The sequence below is a fragment of the Equus quagga genome, chromosome 14, assembly GCF_021613505.1.
Source record: "Equus quagga isolate Etosha38 chromosome 14, UCLA_HA_Equagga_1.0, whole genome shotgun sequence".
NCBI lineage: Eukaryota > Metazoa > Chordata > Mammalia > Perissodactyla > Equidae > Equus > Equus quagga.
The window spans coordinates 703,799-718,514 of record NC_060280.1 but is presented as its reverse complement, the minus strand read 5'-3'; the positions used below and the strand labels follow the sequence as shown (position 1 = coordinate 718,514).

Genomic DNA, 14,716 nt, shown 5'->3' with positions numbered 1-14,716 from the left:
CAGCCACTACCTGTAGGACAGCCCAGAGACAGAACATTCCATCACGGCTCGGAGTTCCACCGAGCTCCCCTTATGCGAGCGGCAATACTCCGCATCAGTGTACAGACAAGACTCGTGTGAGTCATGCGGTGCTTTTGTAAAATGAGTCGCCATCATTTGGAAATGAAAACATAAACATTGGAAATCCCGCTTTCTTTTTGGGAAACGGGACTATCTGCCAGCTTGGGGCCCGCACGCCTGCCAGCTGGGGTGCGCGGCCGCTCACTTGGTGCCTGGTCCTGCTCAAGTCGCTCGCTCCGCCCTCCTCGACATTTGAGTTTGCGACCCTCGTTTCCAGGCGACCTCGCCCGCCCGGGTCTCCTCCTCTCGCCTGCATTTGTAAGCAGACTCCCGGTTTGGGTAGGTGGAGGTGAATTTGGTTTAGGGGCACATCTTGGGGCCGGGTCTGGGGCTGAGACTCGGGCTCCCGGCTGGAAGTCGGGGAGGGGCGGCGCCTCCGTCCTTTCAGTTCTGCGGAGCTGGGAGAAGGGAGGGGACTTCACCCCGCACATCTGTTGCTTGACAAAGAACTTCCCGGTTCCCGTGGGCCCTCCAGTCCCAGCCCGCGCCCGGCCCGCCCTCCGGAGATGCGCGGAGGGGCCGCGCCAACCCGAGGCGCGCCCCCCACCCGGGCCGGCGACGTGGCTGCGCGGCCGGCCTCCCCCCGCGGCCGGCGGCCAATGGGCGCGTGAGGGGCCCCGGAGCCGCCCGCCCGGAGCCGCCCGCGCTCTGCCCTCCCCTCCCGGTGCAGGCCCGGGCGTCCCCGCTGCTGCCCGCGCCCCCTCCTCGAGCCCCGGCCCCGCGGCCCCTCCTCCGAGCCCCGGCCCGGCCATGGCGCGCCTCGGCCCCGCGCTCCTGCCGGCGCTGCTGCTGCTGCTGCTGCTGTGGCCGCGCGCGCTGCGGGCCAAGCCCACGGTGCGCAAGGAGCGCGTGGTGCGGCCCGACTCGGAGCTGGGCGAGCGGCCGCCCGAGGACAACCGGAGCTTCCAGTACGACCACGAGGCCTTCCTGGGCAAGGAGGACTCCAAGACTTTCGACCAGCTCAGCTCGGAGGAGAGCAAGGACCGGCTGGGGTGAGGCCGCGCGGGGGGCGCAGGGGCCCGCGGACTCGCGTGGAGGCGAGAACGTGGCGGCCGCGGCGGCCAGGACCGGAGGGCGCGCCCTCCCTGCGTTGGCCCCAGAAGGAAGGGGGAGTGGACAAAGAGGAATTTGTCCACGGTGGCTTTCTGGCGACATGAGCTCTTCCCCACACCCAGAATTCCCAGACAGGAGGGCCGAGACCCTGCTAAGGTCTCTAGGATGAACTTAAGTGGATGAAAGTCCGGAGGACAGGCAAAGGAGAGGCTGGATTCCTGGCCTGGGTCCCCGGCCCAGCTGGGGTTCTTGCCTTCTGCCAAGTCGCCCCGTAAATCTGAAGTAGGGATGTAACATTTCTGTTGTTGAGAAGGGAGGGGCATTCGGGGGTAGGGGATAGGGGTGGAAATGGAAACTGGTCACCACTTGTCTCCAGGGGTGTCTGCAGAGGCGCCCAGCCCCCTGGCAACTGAGGGAACTGAGGGCAGAGCTGGCGGGTGGCGTGGGGTGCATCGTGAATGTCACTGTGGAAGGCAGCTGAGTCAGAAACCAAACCGGGGAAAGAAAACTTTGGTACACCTCAGTGCACCCTCTCCTCGGCCCTGGGAGGCACTCGGGGCATTGTGCAAAGGCCTCTGGAAACCCTTCCATGGAGCCAGCGGGGCCCACATGGAGGCGGGCTGGGGAGGGGCCCATAGCCCTGCCTGCTGGGCACCAGGCCCCGGGGTGTCCAGCTACATAAAAAAGTGCGCAGCCATCCCTGTGTGATGGGCTGCCACGGGCAACGTAGTGGGTCAGAGTAGGAGGCTAAATTACGCGTATTGTGCAGGTGCACCATCTGCCATTCTCATAAAAAGGTCTTTGAACTTCAAAGTCACCTCCAAACAATCACCTTTTATTTTGCAGAGAAGCACTTTCTCTTCTGTTTGGGACTCGACCGTGGGGGCCATGGAGGGGTCAGTCTGTCTATTGCTTTGAGGCCCTTGGAGGCTGGTTTATTCTGGGACCCTGAGTGGCAGCGCTTTGCAGCATTCTCACCTGGGAGAAGCAGGAGAGGTTTTGGGGTTTGCAGAAGGGAAGTCTGTATTTGCAGTCCTACAGATTCCAGGGTCATGCCTTTGTCGTGACCAGTGAGCCTAGAGGTGACAGCAAGTGCTGATGGACTTGGCCTGGCTTTGATCCTTGTACAAACACCTTAACTTCATTCACGTGTTCATGTGACAAACATTTGAACGGCTGCTGTGCGCCAGCCTGGCATTAGATACCCAGCAGGTGTGCAGGACCTCAGGGCACTTACAGTCAAATGTGGAGGAGAGAGACACAGGCAGACACTATGCACAGTTGCTGTGAAGGTAGCTGTAGAGACCGCAGTGAGCACATCCAGGAGAAGGAGCCCCCCAGGCTTCAGGTGGGAAAGAGGGGCTGGAGGCTTGGGGTGTCATCTGATCAGGGCTTGGGGATGACTTGCAGTTGCCGGGTGTAAAGCAGGGAAGGCAGTCCTGGCAAGAACAGCCCGCTCACAAGGGTTTTGCAACCTGTCCTGGGCACAGGGGGTGTTGGGACAGTAAAGGGGTGTCTGACAGTGTTGGGAAGAAGTAGGAGGTGGGAGTGGAGGGGGTACTAAGGGCAGAGCAGGAGGGACCTCTGAGAAGTGGAGATTAGATGTTATCCTGACGTGGCTGAAATGTCATCACCCGCAAAAGCTTGTGGGGAAAGTCTGACTGGCAGTGGGGTGGAGGACATAGCTGAGGCACGAGAGGGAGACCGGGCGCCCATGGCGATGAGTGCCTGAACCAGGCACGGCCGGTCCAATGGCAGGAGGGGTGAGGCCAGACATGAGGAGGGTAGAGACGTGGCAGTGCTTGCTTGGGACTCAGCGAGGGTGGGGAGAGGGGGGAGGAGTCAGGGTGACGTCTGGGTCTCTGGCCTGAGCCACCAATGGGTGGTGGACACACCGCTTACCCGTCAGGTAAGTGGGGCTAGAGTCTGGGGTGGGGGCAGAGGGCTGGAGGTGATGGGTGCAATGTGGGATGGGGCATGAGAAGCCGCCTCTATCCACAGCTTCTGGTGCAACAGCCCCTCCAAGTCAGGGCTGCTGAGGGAGGAGCATGGCCGTATCCGGGCAACCTTGTCACCACCGCCTGACCACAGGTCCTGAAAACGTGATGGCTTCCAGGCCCCTGAAGACACCTCTGCCAGAGGGCTGCAGAGTGGGGACCCTAGGCCACACATAGTCACACACATGCCACTCGGTCTTAGAAAAAGTGTACGTTACTTGCCAGCGTTTAAAATCTGAGTGGTTTCAGTGCAGACCACGTTCTTGTTTCCCTTGACCCCTGTGGACCATTGCCCCCGGGGCAGTCCTTGGCAAGCGAGTTGGCAGCCCCAGGGGTGGCAGGCAGGGACATCCCGTTGCCCGGCTCTGCTGGAGGCTTTGTCACTTCTGTCCCTTCCAGCTGTTTGTTGAGTGCTCCATCCCCCTGTGATCTGGATTGTCATCCCGAGGGAGGCAAGGCCCCTTCTCCCCTTGGTTCCTCGCAACATTCCTGGTAGAGTAGGGGCTCGAGTTCACAGTCAGGGAAACCGAGCCTCAGCGGGGTGAGGACAGATCCAGGGGTTCCAAGGACAGTGTTCGCTTCATCCACCTCTTGGCTGCCTTTCCCAGTAGCTCACTTCTGAGAGTTTCGAAGAGGGTACGATCTTATTTATTCTTCTGACAACTCTTTGTTAAGTTACTGTGTGTCGAGCTGAGCTATGTCCCCGGTGTCTGTTTGGATGGATTAGATGCTATCCTTTCCACAAAAGAAGGTTGTACACCACCTGGCGTCCTTAGGTCTCTGCTGGTTTGAGATTCTGTTGCTTGACTGGCTTTGGAGAACCAATGGGCGTGTCACCGCTGTGTCCCCAGGACTGGAGCAGTGCTTGGCACGTAGTAGGTAGGCTGAACACTACGCGGTGTTGAAAGAATTCTGCTGTGTCTGGCTGTGATTTCCTGAAATGAAGCCTGAAGATGCTTGAGGTTCAGTCTTTCAGTCTAGAGATCTCTTAAAATTACAAATGAAGGGACACATTAAAGCTCTTAGTAATGTCCACACTTGCCAGGGAAAGAGGAGTTTGGGCTGTGCAGGTTCAGGAGGGAGATAGAGACATAAGTACTAATGAATTCATTTCCCATTTCTAATTAATCAAAGAGTAACTTCCAATTAGAACTGCTGAAAGTTTTACCACTGAGTTAATACCATTCCAGCCCAAGTGAAGAAACAAGTCCCTAACTAGCCAGTATGTCCTCATCCCAGGTAAATGGACTACCCGGCTAAAACTTCTTAAACACTGGAATAGCTGGTGGGTGTTTTCGAAGTTCCCTACAGGGATGGCGTCCCTAGCTTGGGACCCTCTGCCTAGAGATGGACCCACCCTGAGGTTTGCTCTGGACCAGGCCTTGGGGCACCTCAGTGGGGTCCAGTGGGAAATCGCTGGGACCTGGGCCAGCAGAGCAGCAGACAGCAGTGGACACAGGAATCGTCCCTGTGCGAGCCGGGCCTGTGCTGCCCAGCTCATCTTGCAGAGGCCCTGTGCAGTCGAGGCTCTTGCATCCCCAACATTTTATGTGTTGTCCAACAAGATCTAGTCCCCTCCCATTTCAAGTCTTGGAGTCCAAGGTGATGAGCTTTTTTTTTTTAAAAAAAAACAAACAAAGAACTTACTTGTCTTTCGGTTTACATAGAATTTCCCATTTTTGCCTCGGACCCAGAGCCAGAGGACATGGGTTCTTGCTCCAGTTGTACCAAACACCAGCTGTGTGGTCTTGGAAAAGTCACCCGGTTTCTCTTGGCCTCCGTTTGCATTACTCTAGAATGAGGGAGTTGGACCACATCAGGGGAGACTGCCAGCATTCGTTGTACACATCAGCCCTAATCAGTTGGTAGGGTCCACCCGCAGAGCCCAGTGTTGAAAACAATCCCAAGGCCACGTCTGGGTTTATCAGGACGGAGGGGAATGCTCCACTAGTCGTGCCTGCCGTTCGCCCTGGCGGGGAAGGCACACCATCCTTGGAAAAGATAAATGTTAAGATCCTTTCCGGCACCATCGGATCAGTGATTTTATTTCAATTGTTAATGCATTTTTGATTCTGCAAGTGTTTGATCTTTTTCTGGATCAGGATCACACAAGCCTTAATAATAGTCTTGTGGATTTTTTTACTACAGGAAGATTGTTGATCGAATCGACAATGATGGGGACGGCTTTGTCACCACTGAAGAGCTGAAAACCTGGATCAAACGGGTACAAAAAAGATACATCTATGATAATGTCGCCAAAGTCTGGAAGGATTATGATCGGGACAAAGACGATAAAATTTCCTGGGAAGAGTACAAACAAGCCACCTACGGCTACTACCTGGGTAAGAGGGGCTGTGGGAGCTGTGGCACGGTGGGGCACGTGATGAGCTTCTCGCAGGAGACTCTGCCCTCTTGTCATATCCACCCCCCCATGGAGATGTCACAGCATCTCCCCAAAGATGTAGAACCCAAAGGGTAGACCCTGCCCTTGTGACATCCTGCTCTACTTATGCTGAGTGAAGCCATAGGTGGTGAGTAGTGCACGAGTCGAGGGTCTAATGGAAATGACTTGGGTTGCTGCCCAGCCTGAGCTCACCATCTCAGAGGCACGCAAGAGAACAAAGCAGAGGGGAAGCATGTCTGTGGTACGGTTTCTAAATGCTGCCACGTTTCAGGTAGCAAGGACTGAGTGGGCAGGAGCAGTCAAGGAAGGCTTCCTGGTAGAGGGTGGTTTGGAAGCTGGCCCTGAGAAATGGATATGTATTTGGAGAGAGAGAGACAGGTGGGGCAGAGGGTCAGCCGGAGGGCAGAGAGGCAGCAGTGCATCTGGCAGTGGGCAGAGTTTGGATGTAAGACATGCTCGTTTGGGGCCATCATGGAGGGGTGTGTGCAGAGCCCAGGGTGCAGACCCACTGGGCACATGGCGGAGACAGCAAGGAGACAGGTCTGCGGAGAGCTGAGGTTGCACACTTTCAGAGCCAGATGAAGGGAGATCTTGAAAGCCAGGCAGCAACATTGAGAGAAAATGTCTTGGGTACTGGGGAGCCTCTGCGTGTTCTGGACCCAAGAGTGACAGGTGAAAGCAGGTTCTGCAAAGAGAAGTATGACCTTGGGATGGTCTCGGCCTGTGCTCTCAACCACCTGCAGCAGTGCCCTGATGAGCCATTAGGGTCTGGACTGTGGGGTGAAGGGACAGACGCCAGAGGCTGTCTGCAATAAAATGTTTCCTAGAACGTGATGGGTCAGGACCGTTGTCGCTCGTGTACCGTTTGGACGTGAAGGATGAGTGATCTGGAGGGAAAGCTCTTCCTTAGCAGCCCTGTCTGAACGTTTCTGCACATACCCTGCAGGAAACCCGGCAGAGTTTCAGGATAGTTCAGACCATCACACCTTTAAAAAGATGCTGCCACGCGACGAGAGGAGGTTCAAGGCTGCAGACCGCGACGGTGACCAGACGGCCACGCGGGAGGAGTTCACGGCCTTCCTGCACCCTGAGGAGTTCGAGCACATGAAGGAAATTGTGGTTCTGGTAAGACGGAGAGCCTGGCCTGGAAAAGACCGAGACGAAAGCTATGCCAGTCTTGTCCCTTCTTCCAGAGAGAGAACGTTCCTCAGCCTGAGGGGACTTGGAGAAGGGCCCTGGCATGGAATGTATTGGAACACCTGTTGACCTGGTAAACTAGTCAGGGCAGGCCAGCTGCTGTGACAAAGAGCCCCATCCTAGCCATTTAATGCAACCAGAGCTTATTTCTTGCCTAGACCAAGGCCGGTGAAGATGGCCCCATCAGGTGAATTCTCCAGGTGGTTTTCCAGTGCTGGCAGCCCCCTCAGGTCACTCCATTTTGTACTCTGCTGTCCTGTGGGTTCAAGATCATCCTAGCACAACCAGCTGGTAGACAAAGGAAAGGAGAGGGCGTGAGGAGAAGGCACCATCTCCCTTTCCTGTCCTGGCCAGGAATGCACTGTCCCTTCCTTTGACATTCCATGGGCTTTCCCTGATCTGATGAGGCAGGAAGTACAGTTGAGGTGTGAGCCCCGAAAGAGCGGATGGGCTCAGTGGGCCACTGGCTAGTCTCTATCCCATTTTTCAGCTTTGAGGGAACTAGAAAAAGACTGAAGTGGAATGCGCTGGGTTGTTGAGCCACATGGATACTTGAAGGAAAACCTTGGCTGGGAAGGACACACCCTTTAGGGCTGGGTGTTCGCAGGGTGATGGCTCAGACCCTGGGCTTTACGGGATGTCTGTGCTCCTGAGGCCTCTGAGTGAGCTTGCTTTCCACAGGGTCTCGTAGATGGTGGATGGGTCCACTCTTGTCTCATGCTTCGTCCTCATGACCCCCATGACCCTAAGGACTGGGCAGTGGCTCTAAGAATCATTTCTCTTTACCACCCAACATGCATTTAGTGCTAGCTAATTTGCAGAGGATGATGAAGATGGGGAATTATCCACAAGAGGATTGCGTGCCTCTGGACTGGCTCTTGGCTCTCGGGGTGGCTATTTTCTTCAACCCAGGATGCCTTTGAGTCACTGCAACAATGGACAGTAAACTCATTTAATTATTCACGCAAGCGAAAAACCTGATTAAGAAGTCAGGTGTACTAAATACAGAACATAATATGTTCAAAAGTCAGATATACTTTTATTTACTTTAATTGCTGACTTTTTCATATTTTTCTGATACCAGCTCAGTGTTCGTAGTCCAGTTGGCTCTGGAATCCATGTTTGTGATTACCTCTAGTCTACTGGTTCTCAGGCTGGGTTCCTCACGGTACCCAGGGGGTGGTTTGGGAGGATGGTGGAGGTGGTGGCCTGTCAGGGCTTCCAGGCAGAATCAGAGCCTCTGGACTTAAGGTATATTTTCATTTGAAGAGAGTGTTCTTCTCATAAAATTGTGGGGTCGGGGAGGAGGGCTAGCTACTGCCTGTTGTTTACAGATAAGACACAAATGCCCAGGGAGGAAAGGAGAGGAGCCAGGAGTCAGCGGGGCCTTCAGCCATAAAAGCCAAAGGGGGCAGCGGCTGGGTCTCAGATGTATGTAGAGCATAGAGCCATCCTGGATTCTCTTTTCTCCTTTGCTCCCCAGGAAACTCTGGAGGACATCGACAAGAACGGGGACGGGTTTGTGGATCAGGACGAGTACATTGGTGAGCGCAGCCCGAGCCTTGCTCAGCTGTCCCGACTGGGCCACACTCCTCCACCCGCGTGTCTGACTGCTCTCCCCAGACTTCTCTCTTAGCAACAGCTGCAAGTGTGCAGGTGTCACTCCGTGACCTGGGGGGAGGGGCTTGTCCCAACACCCTAGCGGTGCCGTGTCCGGGGGGCGTTGTTAGGCCTCGTTCAGTGGAGGAAGAAGAGGTGTCCAGCCCTTGGCCCTGGCTCTGCTGGGTGCCCCCATCACGCTGTCTCGTTTCACCTTTGCACAACAGGATTGGGGACCCCACAGATACACAGTGAGGCTGGAGCAGGCACTCCTGGGAAAGACTAAACTGGCCGTGGGTCAGCGGGGCCTGGTGGCTCTGAGGACGCAGCCGTGGTCTGCGGTACTGTTTATATGCGCAGAAAGGCCTTCCCTCCTGAAGAGGTGAAGCCTGTGATGTGCATCTCGTGCCTCTGGTTTTGATCCTCTCTCTGGGAGTCCCATACCCGGCAGTTTGTTCTGTGGGGCTCCACCTAACAGCAAGAGGAGTGTTTGCAGGTCCTGAGCACCGGCTGAATGAGGGCTCAGCTTAATGCACCTGGGCTGCTGGTTCCAGCCTGCCCTGCAGCCGGTAGCCCTGGGAGCGCAAAGGCCCGGAGCAGGCAACATGGAAATTTCCATTTGACCCTCAGGGCTGCCCCTTTGGGGCTTTGGCACACAGCTCCAACTGCAGGCTGCCTGCTCACGACACCTCTTCCCAAGCCTCAATGACGTAAGCTGGAAAATCATTTGAGGGTGGGATACACATAATTTTTGTACACGTATTTAATATGGGCAGTTAATTTCCTTTCCACGTAGAACCAGCGCCCACGTGGCCATCAGTCTCTGTCTGTGACTGTGTTTCTTTGCCACCCACACACAAGAACAAGTGCCTTCAGTTATGAAGAGCAGAGTTTCTCCAGTCGTTAGAAATTGTATTTTCTCTGTAGGGCCGAGTGCTGTTCTCCGTTCATCTGTGGGAACAGTAATTAAGGGGTCCTTGTAGAATAAAGACACTGGCAGCCCCTCCCCAGCACAGGCAGCAGGCCCTCCTCTTGCCTGGTGCGGGAGGGAAGCCGCAGAGCCATGGACGTCTGCCCTTGACCGTGCAGGTAGAATCAGACCGACAGAGAAGGCCGACGGATCAGACAGGCAGTGGGTGCTTTTGAGGAGACGTGCATGCTCCTCCTGGCCCTCCTGACTTCTGCCTTGAAATGGTCAATCGGGGCCAACTCTTGGGGTGGCTTTGCCTGAAAGAAGCATTCCATTCCTCACCCTGGGCGGAGTGGGAGGTGGGGGCGTCGTGCTTGAGAAGAGAACTCTGAGCGACTTGCAGTCAGAGAGGCCCGAGGTATGGACTGTCCAAGAAGTGACTTCATTTACGGGGAACCTTCTCTTCAGGCGGGGACGAGAGGAAGAGCAGTGGTGGTGTGGCACAGTTGGAAGAGCACTGGAGTCGGGAGTCCGGGCTTCTCTACCTACTGGCCATGTGGCCCTGGGAGCCATATGACCATGATAAGCCCTGGTTTCCTCATCTGTAAAGAGGGGTACCAGCGCCCACGCTTGCAGGGCTGCATGAAGCTCAGGTTGACCAGTGTGCCAGTGTGACGGCCATTTCTTACAGTGCTGACATCAGGTGTGGGTCCATCCTGCCGCTGAATCAAGGGTCTTGCTCTCCTTTACCTACGTTTGCCGCCTGCCCCTGCACCACCTGACATTTCCAAGCTGTACTTCCCTTAGAGAGAAGCCGCCCACAGGGTCTCTCCCTTTTCCGAGAAGATGGGTTGACTCGGCCAACAGTGCGCACACCCTGCCTTCTTTCCTCTCCCTGCCATTTAGCAAAACAAGGACAGTGATCATGTAGAATTGTAAGGGTGGAATAAAATGAAATGTGGGAGAGCCCTTTGGAAATGATCTAAACAACAGTTGTAATACACGGAGGTATCAGCCGTGGGTGGGGGCAGATTCCTATGCAGCTCGAGCCCACGCTCACCCTGGGCCCTGGGTGGGGCTCTGCCTCCGTGTTTTCATCTGTAAGGTGGGGTTCTAATAACACCTGCTTCGGAGGACTGTTAGGAGAACCATGGGAACAGATGCATGTGGAGTACTTGGGGCGCATCTGGACCCTCGAAGGTAGAAGGCACTGGTGCTGATACTGGCTTTCACCACATGGTGCCAGCTCGGGTTGTGTAAGGCTTTCACAGACAGCGCCCCATTTGACCTTCATAATAACCCCATGGTTTATGAATTACCTCCATTTACAGACAAGGCAACTCAAGACTCAGTCACTGAGCTAAGTAACTTAGTCCCAGGCGATGAACGAGCTCCACGGCCAGGATTCATCTTCTGGCTCCTGAGCTCAGCTCTTTCTGCTCCTCAGAGCGGCCTTCGCAGTGGACCAGTCACTGCATGGCCGTCCCCAGGAACCGCCCACCAGACGTTTGGGTTGGGTCTCTTGATTGGTCCTCCCCCTCCCCAAACTCCAGAGGCCGAGTTTCTCTGACCATCACCTTCCCACTTGTCTCCATAACCGAGAACCGCCTTCCCTTCCAGCGGATATGTTTTCCCACGAGGAGAATGGCCCTGAGCCAGACTGGGTTTTGTCAGAACGGGAGCAGTTCACTGAATTCCGGGATCTGAACAAGGATGGGAAGTTGGACAAAGATGAGATTCGCCACTGGATCCTCCCCCAGGACTATGACCACGCGCAGGCCGAGGCCAGGCACCTGGTGTACGAGTCAGATAAGAACAAGGTATTGCACGCTCTTCTGGAATCGTTCCTTGAAGGGAGATGTTCTCCATGAGATCCGGTCTGTTTGCGTCTTTGGGGATAGCACTGGCAGGGCGGCCACGTGTGTCCTTGTGACTTCTCTTGTTCCTGCCCTGCGTTAGAGACCTTACACTTGAGCCAGTGCGGTGATGACCCACGGCGAGCTCATTAGGCCCAGACTTTCCCGGGCCTGTGGGAAGTCTGCTGTGGGCCACACACTTACATCCACTCCCATCTCCCAGGATTGCAGAACCCGTGACTTTGTTTGCTGTGGGCAGGGCGTGGGTGTAAGAAATACACCCTGTGTTGCCCTAGGATGAGCGTATCCCTCCCTTCCTTCAGTCAGCAGATATTTATCAAACATCCGTGAGGGGTCAGGCAGAAGGAAGCCCAGCCCGTTAAACACAGGCCCCCTCAGGGGAGCTCACACTGCTGGATCTGACGCCCAGCTCTTCAACAGCTATTGATAAATATCCAAATGAACAGATTAACGAGATTTAGAAAGAAGTCCTGCCTCTTCCCATTTTGATCACTGCTCCAAATTCTTGGAAGACAGTCAAGTTTTGCAGTCAGGCCATAAAAGGGGAGTGGCATTCTTTGAGGCCCATTTTGGGAATGGCAGCACCGCCTGTAGACATCACTGGAGTCCAGCTTCTGCATTCCTTGGGGACTGACCGATACATTTTAGCACAATGCTTGTAGCAGAAGGCTGCTCCAGGCTGGGGTTTGGCAGGGCGGTAATGGTAGATGCAGGAGGGATCCAGCAGCTTCTTAAGTGGAGGATTTTCAGTGTTGCAAACCATGGCCGTGAGCTTCGTGCTGAACCGTCGCTAGGTGCCGGAGCCTCCGTGACAGCCCTTTCCTCTCCTGCAGGATGAGAAGCTGACTAAAGAGGAGATACTCGAGAACTGGAACATGTTTGTCGGAAGCCAAGCCACCAACTATGGGGAGGACCTCACCAAGAACCATGACGAGCTCTGATGCCGCCGCTGCCGCGGGGCGGACTGTCACGGCTTCCCGCGCTCCCTCGCGAGGTGGCTGCAGTTCTCACATTTCAGCACCTGTGTCCCCCAAAACGAGTTTATCACCTCAGATTGGGGTTAAGATTGTTTCTCACTCAATATTTACTGGAAAATAGTCATCTCTATTGTTTCAGTAAGATTTCTCTCAAAACACATGAAAATCTTGGTAAATTGCAGGGCTCTATGGGGATACATTGCTAAAACATGAGTTTTTAGTTTTTTCCATTAAATTTAGACTGAAGAGGAACAAAAGTGGAAAAGCACTGTTATTCAGACGTTGGGGGCAGCATATGGAGTGACTTTTAACTGCAGGCTTTTTACGTCTGCCACTGTAGAGTAGTTGGTGAGGGAAATTCTGACCGAGCTGCAGTGGTGTCATCCTAGTAGCCTTATTTCAGAGCAAGTCTATTACTTCCGATTCTTCTTTCTTGACTTTGTACTCTGAGCTGTTAGTGTAAATGGTATATAAAACCTCTGTGCATTTTTCTGTATGGACCTGCTAATGTGCACAACAGATCCACATCTTTATTTTTTTGTTGTTGTTTTTACAATAAGAAGCAATCAAGAAAGATAATGTGAAAAACAAAGGAATTCTAGAAGTAGGGAAAAGATGAGTGTCAGGCATTTGAAGAACTATAGGAAAATAGTAAACACTGTTACACTTGAGAAAATTTTCTTGACATGCAAGTGATTCACTTTGAAAAAGTGAGTAGAAATACAATCTGTTCCTTGCTGATCACTGTTAGGAACGAGGGAGTGGGACCCAGGGAAGCCGGCCTCGTGGAGTGCCACAGCCCCTTGCATGCACCCTGGTGACCCCACTGCTCAGACCTGCCCGGGGCCTGCGCACACATGGAATCAGGACAGAGCGATGTTCCAAGCCACTGGCTGGACTGGAAGAATGCTTTTACAGGTTGAAATTCCACCTTATAAGTAGAAAGTGAAGGAAATAAAGGATCCCACTGCGGATTTCCCACTGTGTCCTGTGCTGTGCAACTTCACCTGTGCTGCGGCATTATCATTCACATGGCAGTAAATAGTGTGTGGGATTACACAGGTAAGATTACAGAGGTTCTGGGCTTTCAAAATCCAATTATTAGAATGTTCAGAATGTCCTTGTATTTACATATTTAATAAATATACTTCCTTCCTTCTAGATGCTAGTTAGGGGACCTGCAAGTCATTCTAACTATAAGATCTTTCTGAGATAGATTTCCTTTGGAAGAAAATCCAGAAATACCCAGGCCTGCGAGGCCCTGAGGCCCTGGTGCCTTCTGCTTCATCACCTCCCACGTCGCAGCCTCACTGACTCTTTCTGGTCCTTGAACACACCACCTTCATTCGTAGATTGGACCCTCTACACATAATGTCCCCTCAGATTCAGAACACCCGTCTCCCACATCCTCGGGTAACTTGGCTAGAGCCCCTCAGTGCAGCCTTCCAGACCCTACCCCTTACAGGAGCCTCCATTTGAGCCCCTACCCCGCTTTGTTTTCTTCTTGGTACGGATTACCATTTGTATTGGTTCCCTAGGGCTGACATTCAGATCACCACAAAGTAAGTGGCTCAAAGCAGAAACTACTCTCAGTTCTAGAGGCCAGAGCCTGAAATCCAGGTGTCATCAGGGCCGTGCTCCCTCGGGAGACTGCTGGGGAGGATCCTTCCTTTGCTTCTCCAGCTTCTGGTGGCTCCAAGCGTTCCTTGACTGTGTCTGCATCCCTCCAGTCTCTGCTGCCATCTTACGGCCTCTTCTTCCTCTCTGTGTGTCTCATAAGGATGCTTGGGGCCACCTGGATGATCCAGGAGACTCTCATCTTGAGATCCTTAATTACATCTGTGAAGACCATTTTTCCAAGTAAGGTCACATTCGTAAGTTTCAGAGGTTAGGAGGTAGACATATCTTGGGGAGCAGCATTCAACCAACTGCACCGTTTGACGTTATCTTGTTTGTCTGTTGGGACTCCTCCCCTAGCCAGAATATAAGCTCTGTGGGAGCAGCAGTCTGGTCTGCCTTTGCTGTTTCCCAGGACCGACAGCAGCAGAGCCTCTCCTACGATAAGACTGTGCGATGATCTGCTGAGTGGACGAGCGCTTCTTAGCTTTAATCAAAGAGAAAATTCCTCACGAAGAAAGAATCCTGTAAAATAGCTAACCTTTGCTGAATGAGAAGTCAGGGATCTGGCGAAGATTCCACAGTGGTTAGACGGCGGGGCCAGAACTCGGTTCCAGGTGTCCCTGGCTCCCGTCTTGGCTGTTTAGCACAACGTTCTGCTGCCCCAGATCTTGAACCTGACGTGTTCCTTTATTTCTTTGCTCATGCATGGCATGGGGTTACGTGGTTAGGGAATGAGAAGAACTCTTCTTACCTAGAAATAGGCTGACACCTATTTTTAAGCAATGAAAACCCGTCCTTTAAAAGTGAGAAAATCGCATCATGTAACCTAATTATACACATAACACTTTTAAAAGGTGCTAACATTATTTTTCCCCCAAAAGAACACTGGTTGATTTATTGAGTTGCACATAGTAAGATGTTAAATGTATTCTGAGCCCTAAGTTTTTCAAGTCATTGCACAT

At 53.6% G+C, this 14,716-nt stretch overlaps 1 protein-coding gene across 1 annotated transcript; it reads left to right on the top strand.

Moving 5' to 3' along the window:
• The first annotated feature begins 435 nt into the window (after window positions 1-435).
• On the top strand, window positions 436-13,118 carry RCN1 (reticulocalbin 1). Its single transcript, XM_046637882.1, has 6 exons — window positions 436-1,112; window positions 5,319-5,512; window positions 6,521-6,699; window positions 8,255-8,315; window positions 10,901-11,100; window positions 11,991-13,118. Exons 1-6 carry the CDS (start codon window positions 871-873, stop codon window positions 12,096-12,098), a joined length of 984 nt encoding a protein of 327 aa, XP_046493838.1. The 5' UTR covers window positions 436-870; the 3' UTR covers window positions 12,099-13,118.
• The last annotated feature ends 1,598 nt before the right edge of the window (window positions 13,119-14,716 follow it).